We start from the raw sequence: 19,271 nt of genomic DNA on the forward strand, positions 1-19,271 counted from the left end.
TTCAAATATAAATGAATTGTTTTGGAGGCTGGATAAATCAACCCAACAGACCAAGGCAATTATGGGAGGTGAGTGGTGCATTACTGGCGAGGAGAGATAAGAAACACTGCAGGGTCTGAAGGGGTGAGCAGAGGGAGCACCCAGAATTGCAAATGCTCAGGGCTGCTGAGAGGTTTGTCCCTGTGAAACCCCCAAAGCGAAGGAATGGCATCAGACAGCCTCAGAATGAGCTGCTATCAATTAATGTAATTTACAGGGGGGTGGGGGAGGAATGAGTATTTGGTTTTCTCACCTTCCTGAGGGTTTTGCTTTCCACCTCTTGCAGCCAGAGCACCGTGACTAAAACGATGAGAGGTGTGCACAAGGCAGCGTGGGGCAGAGAGGGGAGAAGCTGAAACGGAGGAGTTCAGCCGTGGCCAGGTTGTGTTTTACAAGGAAACTGAGAAGAATTGCGGCTGTCTGGTGGAACAAATCTCTCTTTTTTTGTGAGCCCGAGTTTTTCCCAGCATCTGACAAGGACCAGTGCTCTGGCAGAGCTGGGATTGTTCAGCCTGGAGAGGAGAAGCTCTGGGGTGACCTCATTGTGGCCTTCCAATGCCTGAAGGAGCTACAAGAAGCATGGAGAGGCTCTTTACAAGGGATGGAGGGACAGGACACAGGGAATGGCTTCCCAGTGCCAGAGGGCAGGACTGGATGGGATATTGGGAATTAGGAATTGTTCCCTGGCAGGGTGGGCAGGCCCTGGCACAGGGTGCCCAGAGCAGCTGTGGCTGCCCCTGGATCCCTGGCAGTGCCCAAGGCCAGGCTGGACAGGGCTTGGAGCAGCCTGGGACAGTGGGAGGTGTCCCTGCCTATGGCAGGGGTTAAAATGAGCTGAGATTTAAGATCCCTTTGAACCCAAACCCTTCTGTGATTTTAAGGGTGCTCTGGGAGCAGTTGTTGCATGTTGGAGTCCCAGATAAAGACAAACCCAGAGGAGATTCAAGTGGAGAAGGTGTAGAACTGATGCAATCCAAGGAGGAATGCGTGGGGGGCAGTGAATGTCACAGGGTCACTGAGCACAGGCTGTCCCCAGCATTCACCTCTGGCTGATGAGAAGTGGAAGGAAGCTGGCCTGACTATCCCTGTGGAAACCAGACCCAGCACATGGCTCCCACCTTCCTTCAACTGTTCCAGCTTCCCCCAGTGCAGCAGAGATGTGTGTGGGAGCAGAGTGAACCTGTTTTCCCAGCAACATCCACAGAGTTGATATTTTTTACAGACTTCACCTCTGTTGCATCCTGGATCTTGTGGCTCCACGACCAAATCTGCTTCCCTGCGTTTCATTTAATTGGTCCCTGGGTTCATTTGCTGGTTGCTTATGGCTGAAAGCAAATGGAAAACAGCATTTCCAGGGTATGCCTTGTCTAAATGCTGCTTTTTGCTCTGCATAGTCAGTGCCCCAGGACTGCTGGGAGAAGCAGGGCATGGGCAGTGTCTAATTGTGGTAACTGCAAAGAGCACTGAGTGTTTATTTTGGCAGCTTGCAGAACAAATTTCTGCTTAATCCCAGCCTAAGGAGACTTCTTAAGGTAGCTGAATAATTTAGAACTGGTTTCCAGCTTAATTCAGCCCAGAGGAAGAAGTGTTTAAGCTCTGCCTATGTCTGATCTTGCTGGGCTGTTCAGCCTTTCCTGGAAAGTGGGAAAAATGAGCCAGTCCCTTGAGGTGTGTCTGGGCAGGAGGGACCAGGATCATGGCACTGGCTCCTTCAGGAGGGCTCAGGATCATGTGTGTGGTCCTGCCTGGAGAAAGCCTGGCCCCCAAGATGTGAGAAGTGCTCCCAGGAATCCCACAGCATTCCCTAAACCCTGAAGGGCTCTGGGGACACACAGCCACCACGTGCACCCAGCTGGAGGGGCGAGCTGCTGAAAATCCAATTTTCTGTGTGTCATGGGAGAAAATCTTCCTGCTTTTAGAGGGCAGAGGTTTCTGTAGATGTGTGGCCAGAGATGGTGGCAATAGAGTCTTGTAAGTGGGGAGAAGAAGTCAGAGGGATGGTTTTGGTTGCTCTGATGGAAGGCATAAGCTTTGAAGGGTTTGTTGAACTTGTGGCTAGCGAGAATGATTTTCTGGTGTCATTTTTCTGTAGAGCTTGTAATGAGATGAGTGATACTCGTGTTGTTTCAGCTCTGCAGCCCACCCAGCAGGAAGCACAGCCCAGGCTTTGCTCCAGCCTGCAAAAAACAAGGAGAGGGAGATCTCTCACCTTGTACTGACAGGAGGTGCTTTGTGCCATCCATCTCTTCCTTTCAGGCAAAGAGCCCACAAAGGAGAATTTAAATCTTCAATGTGATCAAAATCACTGTATTCCTGGAGAATCCTCTGCTGTTCCATGCTCTCAATGTCTCCTTTGGCTTTGCATGGCACAAACATTCATTTTGGTGTTCTGCGTGTCCCTAATGTGATATAAAAAGCTAAATGCATTACAACTGCAGAACAGCACATTGTTATTTTTTCCTCTGGCTTTTTCTGCAGCGAACAATTTTTTGTTCCCTTAATAAGCCTCGTGGTATTTTTCTTTTCCTTCACATGCACTCTACCCCAAATTCATCCTGAGAGGATTTCCTGGAATGGCTGCATGCTCTTCACACTTCTCAATGTTTCTTACTGAGCGTGGAAATGTTTCTTCAATGTTTCTTCCTGATGCCCTAAAGGAAAGTCATCAGGATAATCCAGTTCAGGTGTTTATTTGACTTCCAGCATGTAGGAATCAATGGTGTTTGAATGAAACTGCTCAGAGCTGGATATCTCCATCCCTTTGTGGGGAGGACAAATGGCTTTCACTTTTGGGTTAGAGGCTCTGGAAAGGACCAAAATAGGGAGGAGGAGCATCCAGTGCCACGAGAAAATAGGTCTTGTTTTCCTGGAGAAAAGAAAAGAGGCTGAAGCACTTCTCAGGTATTCAATTCCTGCTCCTTGGTCATGGCAAGGCTGCTTTGACACAGTAATTTCAGCTTCATCCCCATCCCTGGGGGCTGAATTAGTTCCCAGGTGCCCCCTATAAATCTGTATGGCCCTGTGGCCACAGAAGGAGCTGCCAGAGGCGTTTTGGGGCAAAAGGAATGGTCAGATATGCCTGGGAAGAGTTGGGTGTGCCCGTGTTTCAGTAGGTGGCACTCCTTGCTCTGCCTTGGGGACTGCTGTGGATTTTGGGGACGTGGTGGAATAGCAGATGGCATCCCATGAGTGAGATGTGGCGAGTCTCAGGTGTGACCACACCTCGAGGTGCTTTTTGTAAGGGTGCTGCCTCCCTCGAAATATTCCTGTATTCTTGTAGTTCCTTCTCATCATGAAGGTGTTGCTGTGACTGTGCAGATAGGGCAGGAATTTGGTTGTGTGCTAGGGGAGGGCAGAGCCCTGCAGGTCACAGACCTTCCCAAACCTGCACGAAGCAGGATAATCCAGCACAAAATCCAGCCGGTTCAACTTTCTGCCACGGGCTGATCTGCTCCTGCAGATATTTTCGGAAAAGAGCAGAGTGGATTAGGCAGGGAGCAAACACCACATCCAGGAGGAGGAAGATGTTTATCTATATGGGCAGTGGTGCATGTCCAGCCTTTGTGTCCGTGCTGTCCCGGCTGGCTGGAGCAAGGTGACATTTGCCTGTCAGGGATCGAGCCAGCTCGCTGAGCCTTGTCTCAGGGATCCAGGGAGGTGTTTGCAGGATAGGCAGTGTTCAAATACAGTTTCAGCTTGAGAAATGGCAGCTGAGTGGGCGCATTTGGTGGCAGATGATCCCTGAAAAGGTTCAGAAGCAGAAGGTATCAAAAGCCTGGAGCTGTGCAGAGAGGAAATATTGTGAGTGCAGTGGAGAGGAGAAACATCCCTGCTCTGTGATTCCCACCAACCAGCCCTGGCGTGCCATGTTCTGGGGCACATCTCTGCAGATGCTCTTTTTTTTTTTGGCTTCCCACTCAACATCCATGCATGCTCTGGAAGTGGAGGGAGCAGGAAAAGGCTTTGGGAAGTTCATAGCCGAAGATTTCCTTAAGCTGTGAGCAGCTTCACCCAACACCAAGCCAGTTGGTGCATTCCTGCCATTCTTCTCCCTAAAGCTGTTTCTTTCCATTCCCTGGATCAAGCAGACAAAACAGCTGCTCTGTTGAGCCTGTGATCCATTTATTTATTTTATTGGGAGCTTTAAATTGAAAGGAATAGGACCATAGGATTTACTTGTATGGGAGTGGGGTGTGATCCCCGAGATCACACAGCAGGATCTGTGCTGGCCTCGTGGTTTCTGTGCTCTGGTTTCTTTGGGAGAGCAGGAAATAGCCAGGAACAGGCAACTGCCAGCTGCCTTCCCATGGCAGAGCTCTGCTGTTGGCTTCTGAAACCCTTTGGGCTGCTTTGGCCTCATCTTTAAACCAGGGAACACTGGCCTTGGGCTTGACAGCTGCTGGTTATGGTCCCAGATCTAAACCTGGGCCATAAAAATCTCTCTTGAGACTCCCAAGGGCCTGATGAAAATCTTCTTCCTACCTGGAAATGAATACACGTTTTAGATACACTCAGCTAAATTCCTTGACAGCTTTATGTGCCATAATTTCTCATGGTTTTCTGTGGATCCTTTCCATTCTGGGGCACTGTTGTCTCAGTCCTGAGCTGTGCCCCTCTCACTGAAACAAAGTAATGTTATTTTACTGCTTGTCACTGAGAAATTATGCACCAGTTTTCTCCAGGGTCGGGATTCTTTTGAAGCCTGGTGGGCTTCAGCTAACTGTATCACCTCTCCCTCCTGCAGATTTCACTTCTGCAGGGAGGAAACCAATAAAACTTACAGCGTGTTGGCTGAAGGCTGTTAAAATATTTTATTTATCACTGATTCCCAGTTTGTAGGCAGCAGGAATGCATCTGTTTAATGCCTGTTGTCTTTAAAATGGAAATGTTCAGCAGATATCTGGTACTTTTGTTCCCAGTGAGTTATGTGAGATGGAAATAGGGGGAATAGACAGTAAAAAATGCTGTTGTGCCTTAAACCCATGGAAACAACTGGGGGACTTTGCTTTGTGCCTGGCATGAATATATCAAGGGGACTGAAAACTGAAGAGTTTTGCATAACCCAATTTCCACCCCCCCCACCCCCCCTTTTTGCGTGCATTTGAAAAATGCAGGATCAAATGCATGGAAAACCTGCGAGGCTTCATGTCTGTGAGCAGAGGCCAGGCCCTTTCCAGCAACAGTGTGGAGCAGGGAGCAGCTCTAATTCCTCATCCATTCTCTTTTATAAATGTATTTTATAAAAAACAGCTGCAGGTTGAAAGCTGGGGCCAGTGTGTAACGGGGGAGGAAAAAAAAAGGGCAAGACCAAAGGAGCTCAGCCCCATAAGCAGGGGCTGGAAGTCTGGCACTCCCAGCTCATGCCTGGCATGGAAGGTCTAGACATAAACATGTAGGTGCCACCCACCTCCAAAAAACCACATTCAGGGCTGCATCATCCTCCTCCCCAAATCAAACTCCCCAAGAGGGAACAGAAACAGCAGCTGAAAACCTCTGAGCATGAAACTGTGCCGGTGCCCCAGTGCTGCAGAAGCTTTGGTGAGGTTCCTACGCTCTGGGGTTTTTATCACTGGCTCCTCCAGACTGGAACCCCCAAAACCAGCTCACAGCTCCCTGTTTCTTCCCCAGAGAGCCAAGGCTGGAGCTGTGCTCTCGGGGTGAGCATTGCTGGCCCTTCAGCGCCTGGCAAATGGAAGAACCCAGAATCATTTGGCACCGAGGACTTGGCCACTGTGGCTCATTTATTTGATTGTGTTATTTCTGTGCTGCAGCCCCGTGAGCTGTGTGGCAGAGGTAGGGCCACACAGAAAACCTGTGTGCGTGAAGGAAAACCCTGCACTCCGGGGAAGTCTGATCAGTTTGGTACAGCAGAAACTTGGGCTTTCACATGGGTATTTGGGCCAGGCAGAAAATCTCCCAGATTTTAAGTTAAGGGCTTTTTTTTCAGTGCTCTGAAAGCCAGATGCCCTGCCTCCAGGCTTTTCCAGTGCAGACAGACTTGACCGATATTCCCATGAAAATCTGGGTTTTTGGAACCCGGAGCTTGCTGAGGCTTGAGGAGGAGCCATGCCAGACGCTGGCTTGTGCTTCCACTCGGGGAAGACAACAAAACCCGTCTCTTTAAAAGCAAAGTAAAGGGGGGATAAGTTCTTTGAGGAGAACTGGCACCTTGAGCGGAGCAGAGGGAGCAGGACGGGAGGTCCGCGGCTCGGACCTGTGTGCTGGCTTCCAGCAAAAGGCCGGGAGGGCAGGCACCGGGAGCTGCTCCCGGCCGGCCCCCTCCTTCCTCGGCAGCCCGCGGGGCGTGGGCGGCGCGGGGCGCGGCGGGGCCGGCGGGAGGGAGCGGGGCGAGCATGTGCATCCTCCCGCCGCCCCTGCCTCCCTCCCCGCTCGCCGCCGCGGGTGTGTGTGTGTATGTGTGTGTGTGTGTGTGCATCTCGGCTCCCTCGCCAGCCCGGCCTGACGCAGGCGGATCCACATCGCCCCTGACAACACCCCGGCTCCGGAGCGCCGTGCCGGGGGTCCGGCTGCGGCGGCGGCCCCGCGGGGCCGGGCCGAGCCCAGGGGGGCGGCGGGGGCCGGGGTGGCCCGAGCGCAGGGAGGCGGCCCCGGGGGGGAAAGTTGCCGGGAGCGGCGAGGGGCGAGCGCGGCGGCAGGACCATGGGCACTTTGCGGGATTTACAGTACGCGCTGCAGGAGAAGATCGAGGAGCTGCGGCAGCGGGATGCGCTCATCGACGAGCTGGAGCTGGAGTTGGACCAGAAGGACGAACTGATCCAGAAGCTGCAGAACGAGCTGGACAAGTACCGCTCGGTGATCCGGCCCGCCACGCAGCAGGCGCAGCAGCAAAGCGCCGGCACCTTGCAGGGCGAGCAGCGGACCAAGCGCCAGGCGATCTCGGCCGAGCCCACCGCCTTCGACATCCAAGATCTCAGCCACGTCACCCTCCCCTTCTACCCCAAGAGCCCGCAGTAAGCAGGGGGTCACCCCGCCGCTCAGCCTCCCCTCTCCCTCATCCCGCTCCATCCCCGGCCTCGCCGCCGCCCGCCGGGCAGGGAGCGGAGCGCGGCATTCCCGCATCCTCCCCGGGTGGCCCCGCGGGGTGGGAAAGTTGCGAGCGCCGGGTTTGCGAGGGGGGAAGAGCGGCAGGAGTGAGCGCCGAGGTGCCAGCGGAGCGGGGCGCCCGGCTCCGACAGCCCGTCCCGGCTGCGGGGGGACCCGGCCCCCATCCCTGCGGGGGACGGTGCTGCCGGCGGGTTGAACCGGATCGCGTCGTGGGCACGGCGGCTTCGTCGCTGCGGGAGGGAGCGGGAGAAAGCCGGGGCTCGCTGCGGGACCCCGCAGGGAGACATTCCCAGCTGGGAAACTTGGAGGCCGGCGGGATGCGGTGCCCGGCTCTCCGGGAGGGGGCTGGTGTTTTGGGGAGGGGAGTCTGGCAGAAGCAGGAGCTTATTGCAGTGTCCGGGTGTGCGGGGGGCAGGGAAAGTTGCGGGGATCCTCAGGTGCCAGCGCGCCGGGGGATGCGCTGCCCCGGTTTCACACCTGCCGCAGATTAGGGAAATTAGAGCGCCTTAATGGGGAAGCGGAGCCCTCCCTCGCTCCGTGCCTTTCCCTGGCCGGTACGTCTCCGTGCCTTTGGTTCAGCGCTCCTCAAGGGATGAAAAAGGAGGAAGGAAAAGGTGATGAGCGGATGCTCGCCGCGCCGGGCTCCATGTGCGGGGCCGGGGCGCAGCCTCCCCGTCGGTGGGGCTGCCAAACCCTTCCTCCCCTCCGCGGCCGGCGTCTTCCTCGCGGGATGGTAACGGGGAGCGGAGCCGGTAGTGCGGGGCGTGTGGGACGGGGCGGGCGGTGGCGGGGCACGGTGGCGGGGACCGTGCCGGGGCTGGCCCGCTCCCCGCGCAGCCTCAGCCCTTCCCGCCGCCATGGCGGGCCCCGCCGTCTCCAGGCAACTGCCCGCCCTCAGGACGGCCGCCATGGCCGGACCCCGCCGCGCCGGGCCTCGTGTGCCCCTCCTGCCGCTCGCTCCCGCCACATCCCATTCCCACTTTGCCGTGCCCGCCCCCCATTCCCACCGCCACAGATATTTTGCCCTTTTAAGGCGTCCGGCCGCGCCGTTCTGAAGGATGTCAGGGGACGAACGGCGGTGGCGCCCGCAACGCCTCCCCTGCACCCCCAAAACGAGTAAAACACCCCAAAAAGTGAGCTGGCAGCACACGGGGGGCTGCGGTGGCGGAGGCCAGGCGGGCGAGCGGTCTGCGGAAGCCCTGGGGTGCGTGGTGAGCACCCAAGGTGGGATAAGGCATCCCACGGTGTTCATTTCCCCTGGGAACGCAAAGCCCCACACGGGTTGGTTTCCTTGTCGGCGCTCTCGAAGTGCGAATGGAGCTCCCAGAACTCCGGGAAGCGCCACAGGTTTCAGCAGAGCCAGTCCGCAGCCTCTGCCGTCCCCACTGAAATAGGTGGGAAGCCTGGCAAAAGCCTTGGGGGAACGTTTTCCAGCTGGAATTTTCAGCGCTCCTTGTATGCATGCAGTTCTGCGGTCTGGTGTGGGGTGTAATGCCCAACTCCTCCGAGGCGGTGTTTCATATTGATTATCTCTGAAGTCCAAGACTTCTAATATTATTAACAATTTTGATGTCAACTTGTGCTTTCAGGTTGTAATCACTCAGGTGGGACATTCTGGGGGTTCGGAGCAGCCCAGGATAGTGGAAGGTGTCCCTGCCCAAGGCAACAGGCTGGAATGAGAGAGCTCCTAGGGTGCCTTCCAACCCAAACCAGTCTGTGATTACAGGAAAAGATCCTTGCTAATGGTTTCAGGAGTGTACGTGGCTCTGGGAGACGTTGAGCGCTCTGTGTCAGCCCTAAGAGCCTGGTGACCAAGATAAGCTACTGTGGTGGTGAGGTTTAAGGTGGTGGGAACCTGGGAATAACAAAACCTGCACAAAAGGGTTGGGTTTTTTTCCCCCCCTGTTCGTGCTGAACCTCAGTGACTCTTGAGGTAATGGCACCCAACCTTTGGTTTTGTCAAGCCACCAAGAAGTGTTCAAAAGGCCGGTGGATGTGGCACTTGGGGATATTGGTTAGTGGTGGCCTTGGAAGTGCTGGGAGAGTGGTTGGACTTTATGATTTTAGAGGGGTTTTCCAATCAAGGTAATTCTAAAGTAGACTCTGTATTTTTTTTTTTTTCTTTTTTTTTTTTTGTAGTTAGGTGGTGCTGGATTAGCTCTCCTGATCTGGCAGAGGTTGCTGAAGATTGGTAGGATCAATAGCAGCAGAAACTCTCTGGGAACTGAATTATCATGAGAGTCACAGTAGGTACTTGAGGGTCTGTGGTGGTGAAAGCTGTTGTGATGCCACACAGAAGATTCTGTGTTGTAGAGTGGCTGAATTCTGAATGGGTGTAAGAGAGCTTGAGAGGGATTTGGGACAGCACACAGGGAATGGTTTCCCAGTGCCGGAGGGCAGGGATGGATGGGATATTGGGAATTGGGAATTGTTCCCTGGCAGGGTGGGCAGGCCCTGGCACAGGGTGCCCAAAGCAGCTGTGGCTGCCCCTGGATCCCTGACAGTGCCCAAGGCCAGGTTGGACAGGGCTTGGAGCAGCCTGGGACAGTGGAAGGTGTCCCTGACATGGCAGGGGTGGCACTGGATGGGCTTAAGATCTCTTCCAACCCAAACCATTTTGGGATTCTATGAATGGCTTTCAAAGTGTAAAAGTAAATGTAATTGCCTTGTGTGGACAAATACAATAAAATCTGCAGGATCTTCCCTTACACACACATCCTTCCCCCAATTAAAGATACATATGGTTAAATAAAATTGCTTTTTCCGAGCTGTAAGCGTTTTAGTTGCTGTTGGAGGGTTGGGCTTGTTTTGCCTCTAAAATGTTTTTAAAAGTGAAACAGGACTTTGTGAGCTGACATGAGGAGCTAAAATCCACGCAGGAACACATCCAACCATTCAGTCATTGTCTTCCGAGTGACCAAGTAAGAGGGCACAGACTGGGGAGGAAGCTGGCTGGTTTTCTGTGACAGAAAAAATGGCGTGACAGATCGTTTTCTCCTCTTCATCTTCCCAAATTGCTGCTCGTGTTTGTTTTTCCACACCTTTGACCTTTTGCAGGGTATATCCTGGCTGCTAAGAGCCTGTCAGCATGGAGGAAATACTGGGAGACTGACTTTGTACCAACTGCCTTTGCAGTTTAAACTGTACAGAGAAGCCTTTTCAACCAGCAAGCTGCAACTCTTCCCTTTCCCTGCCTCGTTCTTGCCATGGGAAAATACCCAGAACTTTAATTTTAATAGGCTGCTTTGTTCAGGGATCTGCGACAGCTGTTTGCCTTTTTGGAAGGCTGTGTAATCAGTGTGTTTTCTTTTCCAGAAGGGAGAAAAAAAGAAATGTAGAAGGAGAACACAGAATAAAGCACAGAGCTCATGAGTGTGAAGGGCCTGATCTCTTGGCTGAGGTGATACAAGCTCTGTTGTTACCAGAGTCAGCAGCAAATGCTGTGTCATTTGTAAGAAATGTTGAGTAAAACAAAAAATAACTTGGTTTGGGGAGTTAGCAGACTTTTGGGGAATCTGCCAAAATCCCAGAGACTCATTTGTGAGGGGAGGAGCAGCCTGTGAATTGTATTTAAGTGGTCTGGTTTAAGAAATATAAAATACTTGGTTGCATAGCCTTAGGGGAAGTACAACATCCATACAAGAGGCTTAACAAAATCCTTGCAACGGCTAGATTGGTTCTTTGAAGGAGAATGTACACATCCTCTGGGGGCTAGAGGCATATTTAAAGTGATCATAATAGTCATAAAATCCCCATAAATACTTGAAAAGCACTTTGTATTTAGGGCATTGGCATGAAATACTCTTCTGGTGTTTATCAGTGCTGTGTGTGCTGCAGTTTCACCTAAAAAACCCTGAAACAACCCAAACCTGTCTTCCCTCACACTTTGCTCTTCCTGCAGGAATTTGGTAGGTGATGGAACCACTGGGAACTGGTGGTTGAGATGATGGGGAGGAGCTGAGGCACACTCCTGCAGTGATGGTTTCCTGGGATGTGGGGCAGGAGCTGGGATGGTGGTGGCCTCCTGAGTCCTGTCACTTTCTGGTGAAGCGTCTTGCCCTGAGCAGTCAGCAGAGATGGATGTAGTGGTGCAACCTTCATGGTTTTTTTTGCTGTCAATCCACTCTGATGTGTCCAGCGAGCAATTCGTTGAACTGCATTTATCATTTGTTGTGAGAGCTGTTAAATGCTGTGTTTGCTTTTATGTGCTCTGACGTTGAATCTGAACGTAGTCGCAGCTGATGCTCGAAGGACAAAAATCCATTAATGTCACTGGGGTTTTTTGGTGCGTTTGAAGGGTCGGGCTTTAGGGTCAGGATTTTATGGGAATGTGTTGAGCAGTGCTGTGGCACTGCTGGTGGGGAGGATCCCTGGTGTGAGGGATGATGCTCTCCCTGCCAGAGCTGTGAGCACAGGAAGGGTAGTGCTGGAGCAAGGCAGCCGAGCGTGATTTCCCCGTGTTTTGACAGGTCTGGCTCGGCAGTGGTGGCAGTGATGGGGCTCCCCTCTGTGCATTCGTGTGACTCACGCTCCGAGTGCTTTAATGCCTTGGGAAGTGACAAGGGGACACTGTGACAGCTCAGCTCCTTGTGTGATACATTACAAGCCTCTGAGGTTTGGGTTGCTCGCAGTACTAAGGGGTGGCTGTGTGGTGTTAGGCTGTTAAGCACAGAACTACGATTTTTCTCTGTTGAAGCAGTGTTTTGGGTCATCTCTCAACACGCTTGTTCAGGTTGGTGATGTGTGTGCTGAGTGTAAGCTCCAGAGGGGTTTGACTCAAAGGAAGGTAAAAAACAAATCTCCCAATAAAGCTATTAAAGCCACGTAGTTGTTTTGTCATCTTCTGTGTGGTTCTTGCTGAGATGAGTTTAATTGCAAGGTAAAACATCGCTGCAATGTCACTTATTCTTAGTTCTTTTCAACAAGTAACACAGACTTCCCTGGCTTTTTCTGCTGCTTTTGGAGATTAATTTTAGCAGTGTGGTATCAGTAAACTGTGTTTTAAAGCAAAGTGGTTCTGTTCAGAAACTACAGTGACATTTTCTTGGTGGTTATATGCAAAACAACACTGTTCAGCAAGTACAGTAGCTCTGAGCACACTAACAGCTGGTAATTAACATAGAGGCTCTTTTTTAAATTGTAGTACAGCTCCATAATTTCATTTTCTGCAGAATTAACTTTTTTTTCCCTTTTATCTGTACTACTGGAATAATTAACTTTTCTTTCCTTTTATCTGTACTACCGGAATAATTACCTATACTTGTATGAGCTGTGTTACATTCATCCCTAGCTGTATGAATGCTGTAGGTGGAGAGTTTTAAAGTGCTTCAACACAAAATAAGGTCCCCAGGCCACGGCCACGAATTCCTTCTCTCCAGACTCTGTGAAAGCATTCCTGACCTTCAGCATCCCATGTTCCTAAACACAGGATGTGTCTTGTGTTTCTGAAATTAACAATAATAATAAAAAAGCCAGGTCAGTGTTTTGAAACTGAACAGAAATGGACGTAGCAGCACGGAATTTAGCCTGGCCAGCTGCCTCTGGAAGGAGAGGGGACACCGTGAGTTCTGAACTTGCTGAGCACCAGATGGAAAATAGGAGTCAAGGGGAAAATTTGGTTCTTTAGAGAGTTAAAAAGGATACAGTGAATAGTTACATATCAGTTGCTGTAGTTATCCTGCTTGAGCTAGATGCTGTAGGATGATAAGAGTGACTGAATACAAACATCTTCCTGAGGGAATGGGTTCAGGAAAGCTGAGCTGGAGATGGATTAAACACCACTCACTGCTGTCAGTGATAGTCTGCTGCCCGTGCTGCTGGTCTGCTTTTGGCTTTTCACGGGGCCCAAATCCTTGCATATGCATCAGGATGAAGTCTAAATATTTCTGCAAATGTTTTTCATCTGCTGCTTTGCCGTTTCTAGTGGGTACGTGCAGGCAGAGGAGTGCCTGACATTCGTGTTTTGTATAGCTTGTCTTTGTTTTGAAAGGCAGAGAGAACAGGAAAAAAACAAAAAGTATTTGTTGCTACACTGGAGCCTGAACCATGACAGTAATACCTTTTCTCCTCTCAGCATCTACACAAAGTGGTTTGGTCTAAGTGTGCAATCAGTCGAGTGTGTTCAGTGTATCCTGACATCCTGAATGCCTGGAATTGCATCCAGGTGCTCTGCAAGCGCTGCTGAAGCCCCTCCTGGCAGGGTTGGTGGCAGGGGAAGCTCCAGTGCAGCGTGCTCCGAGCAGGAGCACAGGACCGGCCTTTTGCAAGGCTCTCGCAGCCCCTGGTTTCCTTGGAAACCAGAGCCTGAGCAGGGAGAGCCAAACTTCAACACCGGTGCCTGCTTTCCAAGTCGAAAATGGGCTGTCAGACTTTCTGAAGTCTGGGGTCTTTGGGCTGTGTTTGGGGCTTGTTCATTAGGAGCAAACTTGAAGTAGGTTATAGTGAAAAAAAAGCTTGTTGTCAGGCTGCAACAACTCCTGCCTGGAGCAGTGCTTCTTTCCCCAAATTCCGTTCTTTGATTTGGTTTGTGAGCACATTTATTGGAGGTGTTTCCTGTCAAACACCCCAGCTGTGTCAGGAAAGCTGCACAGCAGCTCTGACTTGGATTTGACACGGATTTAGAAACTGCCCAGCCCAGGCCAGCTCGTTTTGCTCACTCACTTAATGTCCTGTGAGGTGGTGGCTGTGAGTGATATGAACAAAGAGGAGAAACCATAATGGAGCTGCCTGGCTTGATGGAAAATTAAATTGCAGTCTTGTAAGTGCACACATACTTAGTGTTGGATGTGAATAGAAAAATATATATAATGACATGTATATACACTCATGTATTTAGCACACGTAGGGGAGTATTGCATTCATGCAAATACACTTCTATTAGGAGGGAAAACAGTCAGGCTTTAATATCAGTGGACAGGAGGCAATTTTGTACAGAACCAGCAGGACTGTGGGAAGGCATCCTGGTCTAGTGGAAGGTGTCACTGCCCATGAACCAGGTGATTTTTAAGATCTCTTAAAATCCAAATGGGGAAATGCTATTGGTCTCTGTGAGCACAGAGTATCACTGAGCTTCAGGAGTAAATAACATGGGCGTGATGGAAATGGAGAGCCAGTGTTCCCTGCCCCTAGTGGAAGTGGGTCCCTGGGATGTGTCAGTGCTTGTTAGGATTTAAACTGCCTATTTGATGTCATTTGTGTGCAGAGATCTGGCAGCTGAGGGGAATTCATTACTGCTGTTGGAGTCCACAGGCTAAATGAGGAAAATAACCTTCTTGGTGGGTGATATTTCTGGTGAATAGAGGAAATCAATGGCGCTGGGACTGCCAGCAGCACATCAGGGCAGTGGCCAAGCACTTCAGGAAGGTGCAGATAAAGCAAATGTGATGCAAATAGCCACTCAGCTGTACCTTAAGGCTTGTTGGAAATGATACCTGCTTCAGCTATAGAGACTTTCAAAATCTGCCTCTTAAACTCCTGAGGAATTCCTGTGGGCGAAATGGAAGGTAAGGCATCCTGGAAATACAGAGTTAGCCTCCAGCTCTTTGCCTTGAAATTGCAGTATTGCCCAAGTCAGTAAAGGTTGTGTGGAGCTTAAGGGTGGTCATGGTCAGCTGGAGGAGATGAACATCCTTCAGCAGCTCCTGTGTTCTGTAGCACCATCCTTTTCTCCCTCTTTTGAGCCCTTTGTTACTTCCCTGGGTGTCTTGTTCCTGCTCTTCCTTCTGCCCAAGATTTTTCTCTCTGCCTGTGGATGCTGCTTATTCTCTTCCCTGACAATTCCAAAGCTCATCTTCTACACAGCTGTCCCATCCAGCGGGGTCCAGGCTTTGCACGTCTGTTAAAAATCACCCTTGTTGTCTGTGTGCATCCAGAGGCAGAGACTCCAGTGACTGGAGCACAAGATACCACAGGAGGCTGGATTTTCCTGCCAGTCCAGCTTTCCTGGTGTGCCAAAGCCTTTTCTGCTCCTCACCTGCCCCACCAATGAGCAGGCAGGGGCTACACAAAAAACTGGGAGAGGACAGAGCCAGAACAGCTGGTCCCAAGGAGGATTGCATAGGATGGAGACCCACATTCCTGGGAATGGCTGAACACCCACCTTCCCATGGAATACACAGAATGAATTCCTTGTGGCTTTTGCTTTACATGTTGAACTGCCTTTATATCAACCCATGAGTTTTTTCCCTTTTGCCCTTCTGATTGTCTCCCCCATCCCAGCTGGGCTGTGAGTGGGTGGTGGTGCTGGGGTTCCACCTCCAGCAGGAACATCTCAAAGTGTCTTGTACATCCAAAGAGACTGGGGACAAGGATAGATCCCGGAGCAAGAGCACCTTGAGGCATCAGCAGTTGTGTATGAGGCCATGGATAAACTCGTGGCACAGTAGGGTAAGACCCATATGGGAGTAGGTTCATTCCTGGAACAGGTTCATTCCTGCAGGGGCTGTGGCTAAATCCATCCTGGAGCAGGTTCCTTCCTGGAGCAGGTCCATTTCTTCAGGGGCTGTGGGTAAATCCATCCTGGAGCAGGGTTCATTCCTGGAGCAGGTTCATTCCTGCAGGGGCTGTGGGTAAATCCATCCTGGAGCACATTCATTCCAGGAGCACGTTCATTGCTGCAGGGGCTGTGGCTAAATCCATGCTCCTGGAGCAGGTTCCTTCCTGGAGCAAATTCATTCCAGGAGCAGGTTCATTCCTGTAGAGTCTGTGGGTAAATCCATCCTGGAGCAAATTCATTCCTGGAGCCAGGTTCATTTCTGCAGGGGCTGTGGGCAAATTCATTCCTGGAGCAAATTCATTCCTGGAGCACGTTCATTCCTGGAGGGGCTGTGGGTAAATCCATCCTGGAGCAGGTTCATTCCTGGAGCAAATTCATTCCAGGAGCAGGTTCATTCCTGCAGAGCCTGTGGTTCCTAGAGAAGGCCATGCTGGAACAGGAGCACCTCAGAGTAAGTGTGGCTGTGGATAAATAGCAGGTGAACCCCTGGAGACACTGGCTGATGGATAAGGTTCCAGCTGGAGCAGGGACATCCCTAAGGGTGTCTGGGTAGGTCCAAGGGATCAGGAGCAAGGGGAGGAGTCACTGCAATGTTCAGCTTTACAGTCTGGTCCAAAGGGATGGGGGGTGGAGACACTAATGGATACACCCTAAAGTTGTGTCTGGGGGTTTCAGTGGCACCTTACAGGAATTACTGCAGCAGGAATCCCTTGCTGGGAGCAGGAGCAAGCCTTCCCTGCAGTGTCAGCCCCTTCAGTGGCAGTGACTTTGATCATCTGTATTGTCACAATGTCCCTCTGCATGCCCTGTGCTGGCTCAGTGACATCCTGGGCAGCTCCGTGCCCTGCCCCAGCTCCAGAGGCTCCGTGTTTGGCATTGCCTGTCCTGACTGCAGTCCTGCCTGTGGAGCAAACAACAGCCAGGTCTCACTGGTGGGGAATAGCTGGACTGGGATAAATCCCTTAGGTGGGATTGGGTGTACACAGCTCAGGTTGGAGTCCTGGAGCAGGCTGTGCATCCAAACGGGGCAGATAGCTACAAACAAAATGGGGTGTGTGTAACACCTGTTGGACTCTGTGTGTGTGTGTGTAAACCTGTTGTACTGGGGGTGTGCAATACCTGTTGTACTGGGATTGTGTGTGTAATACCTGTTGTACTGAGGGTGTGTGTGTGTAACACCTGTTGTACTGGGGGTGTGTGTGTTTAACACCTGTAGTATTGGGTGTGTGTGTAATACCTGTTGTACTGTGTGTGTGTGTAACACCTGTTGTACTGGGGAGGTGTGTATAATACCTGTTATAATGGGGATGTGTGTGTGTAATATCTTGTATTGCGTGTGTGTGTTTAACACCTGTTGTATTGTGTGTGTGTGTAAGATCTGTTGTACTGGGGATGTGTGTGTAATACCTGTTGTACTGTGTGTAACACCTGTTCTACTGGGTGTGTGTGTGTGTAATACCTGTTCTACTGGGTGTGTGTGTGTAATACCTGTTGTACTGGGGATGTGTGTGTGTTTAACACCTGTTGTATTGGGTGTGTATGTAATATCTGTTGTACTGGGGATGTGTGTGTAATACCTGTTGTACTGGGTGTGTGTGTGTGACACCTGTTGTACTGGGGGTGTGTGACACCTGTTGTACTGGGATGTGTGTGTAACACCTGTTGTATTGGGGTGTATAATGCCTGTTGTACTGGGTGTGTGTAATACCTTTTGTACTGGGGATCATTTAATCACCCAGGAGACTGGGTACTTAAGGATAAATTGTTTAATTAAGAAATTATATTTAAATTATTTTTATTTTTAATTTTTTAACTAATTGTGGTTTATAATGTTGATTTTTTTATTTAATTATATAATATTACTTAAATTTGTAAAGGACTAGCTTTTGCTTTAAAATTTTGATTTTGTTATATATATATAACAAAATATATATTATTCTATTACATGTATTATACTATTTTAAAGCTTTAAATTTTAAGTTTTTTATTATGTGATATTATATATTTTTGTTTAAATTACGTACTTATAATTTAAGTTTTATTATTGAATTTTTGAAGGTTTTTTAATGGTTTTAGGTTAAATGTGGGTTTTTTTGTCAGTCTGGATTCCCGAGGGAACGCTTGTTGGAGCAATGGATCCACAGCTGGTTAATAATTAGCACAGACTCCTTGATTCACAGAAGGCTCATCAATAATAATCTTTGTTAAGAAACCCATTGTTCTTTTATAGGCCTTTAGGATACACTTGGACCTAATTGGTCCCCCAGTCCAAACACCATCACCCTTGGCTAATTAAGAAACAACCCTTTGGTAAACAAATCTCTATAACACATTCCACATGTGCACAACAACAGGTGTAGCAAGTGAAGGTAAGAATTGTTTATAATTTTTTCTCTGATCTTCTCACAGCTTTTCCCAGGACAAAGCCTGGGAAAGTTGTGTTGCTCCGTCGCCAGAAGCTGCTGCCACAAGTGCTCAGTGTCCATCTCATCTCCCTCCATTCCCGTGCTGGCTTTGTTGCTGTGCCTGCAGGAGGGTTTCCAGCAAGCTGGGACACCTGAGTGCCAGCACAGGTGTGATCCATGTGCCAGCACTGGGAAAAGTGACTCTGGGCTCTGTGAGGTGACAGAGCTGGCCCCTGTGAGGTGGCAGACCTGACCTCTGCCTGCTTCACCTTCTGTTCACCTTCACCGCTGTTATCTTCTCATCAACCACCCTGCCAGGTGCTTTGTCTTGTCCATGGCTAGGAACAAATGATCCCTCATAAATGCCCAAGTTTTTCCCCTTTGGGCTTTGTGCAAGGAGGAGTGATAGCATGATCTAGGTAGGCAAAGTAGCTCCAAAAGGGAGATCATCAATCAAATCTCAGCTCTTGGGTTTGTGCTGTTGCTCTTGCACAGACAAAACAGGTGTTGGGAATCTTCTGAAATGGTTTCTTAACTTGAAAGCCAAAAATAACTCAAATGGGAACCCACTAGTGTGGAGCTAACAGCATCACTTGGGATATATGAATCTGGGTTAAGAATTATCCCACTATTTGCAGGTATAAATGGAGAAGCTTCCGTAGGGATTGAGGCTGTTTGGTGAGGCCAAACACATGGGAGATCTGCTGGAAATGGGGCAGAGCCAGGGACATGTCACAGGTCACCTCTGCAGCACAGTGGCTCTCCACCCTCTCCTTGTTTTGACTGAAATTCCAGCTGTGAGCTATAAAAGGCTTTTTCGATGGCAGGCTTACTCTATATCGCATAATTTTTTCTATGTTTTTCACCACAAAAGCTTCTTGCTGTGCTCTGTGATGGGCAAGTGTTACAAGCTGGAGTCAAATTATTTGTTTAAGCTGGCTGGGCACAAACATTTTGGCTGTAGGGTTCTGAAGGAGGCTCCTGCTTAATAAATACAGCTGAGCAATGTTCAGAGCATTGTGGCAGAGTTGTTATTGATGGGAAATCCATGAATATGTAGCGGCCAAAAGGTAAAGCTCAGCAAAGCTGTGCTGGCAGGGTGCAGGATTGGGAAGGGTGGCTTGGGACAGCTGCCTTGGGCACTGGGGCAAAGCAGAAGCTTTGTGGAAAATATGGATGCTTGTGGAATGTACCCAGAATGGGATCTGTACAGGGATTTGGAGTTTTAATGTATGCTGGAGGAGCTTTCTGAGGCTTAGATGCTTCCT

The 19,271-nt window shown here is 50.2% G+C and overlaps 1 protein-coding gene across 2 annotated transcripts in view; it reads left to right on the top strand.

The window, feature by feature from the left end:
- PRKG1 (protein kinase cGMP-dependent 1) overlaps positions 1–19,271 on the top strand; it is a 380,420-nt gene that overhangs the window by 21,253 nt on the left and 339,896 nt on the right. Inside the window, exon 1 of one of the 2 annotated variants that reach the window (XM_021537070.2) lies at positions 6,628–7,010. The exons of the other annotated variant lie outside the window; for it this stretch is intronic. Coding sequence (XP_021392745.1) covers positions 6,700–7,010 — 311 coding nt within the window. The 5' untranslated portion in view covers positions 6,628–6,699. Of the gene's footprint in view, positions 1–6,627; positions 7,011–19,271 lie in introns of those variants that run through there. 2 annotated transcript variants of the gene reach the window in all.

The sequence above is a fragment of the Lonchura striata genome, chromosome 7, assembly GCF_046129695.1.
Source record: "Lonchura striata isolate bLonStr1 chromosome 7, bLonStr1.mat, whole genome shotgun sequence".
Classification (NCBI taxonomy): domain Eukaryota; kingdom Metazoa; phylum Chordata; class Aves; order Passeriformes; family Estrildidae; genus Lonchura; species Lonchura striata.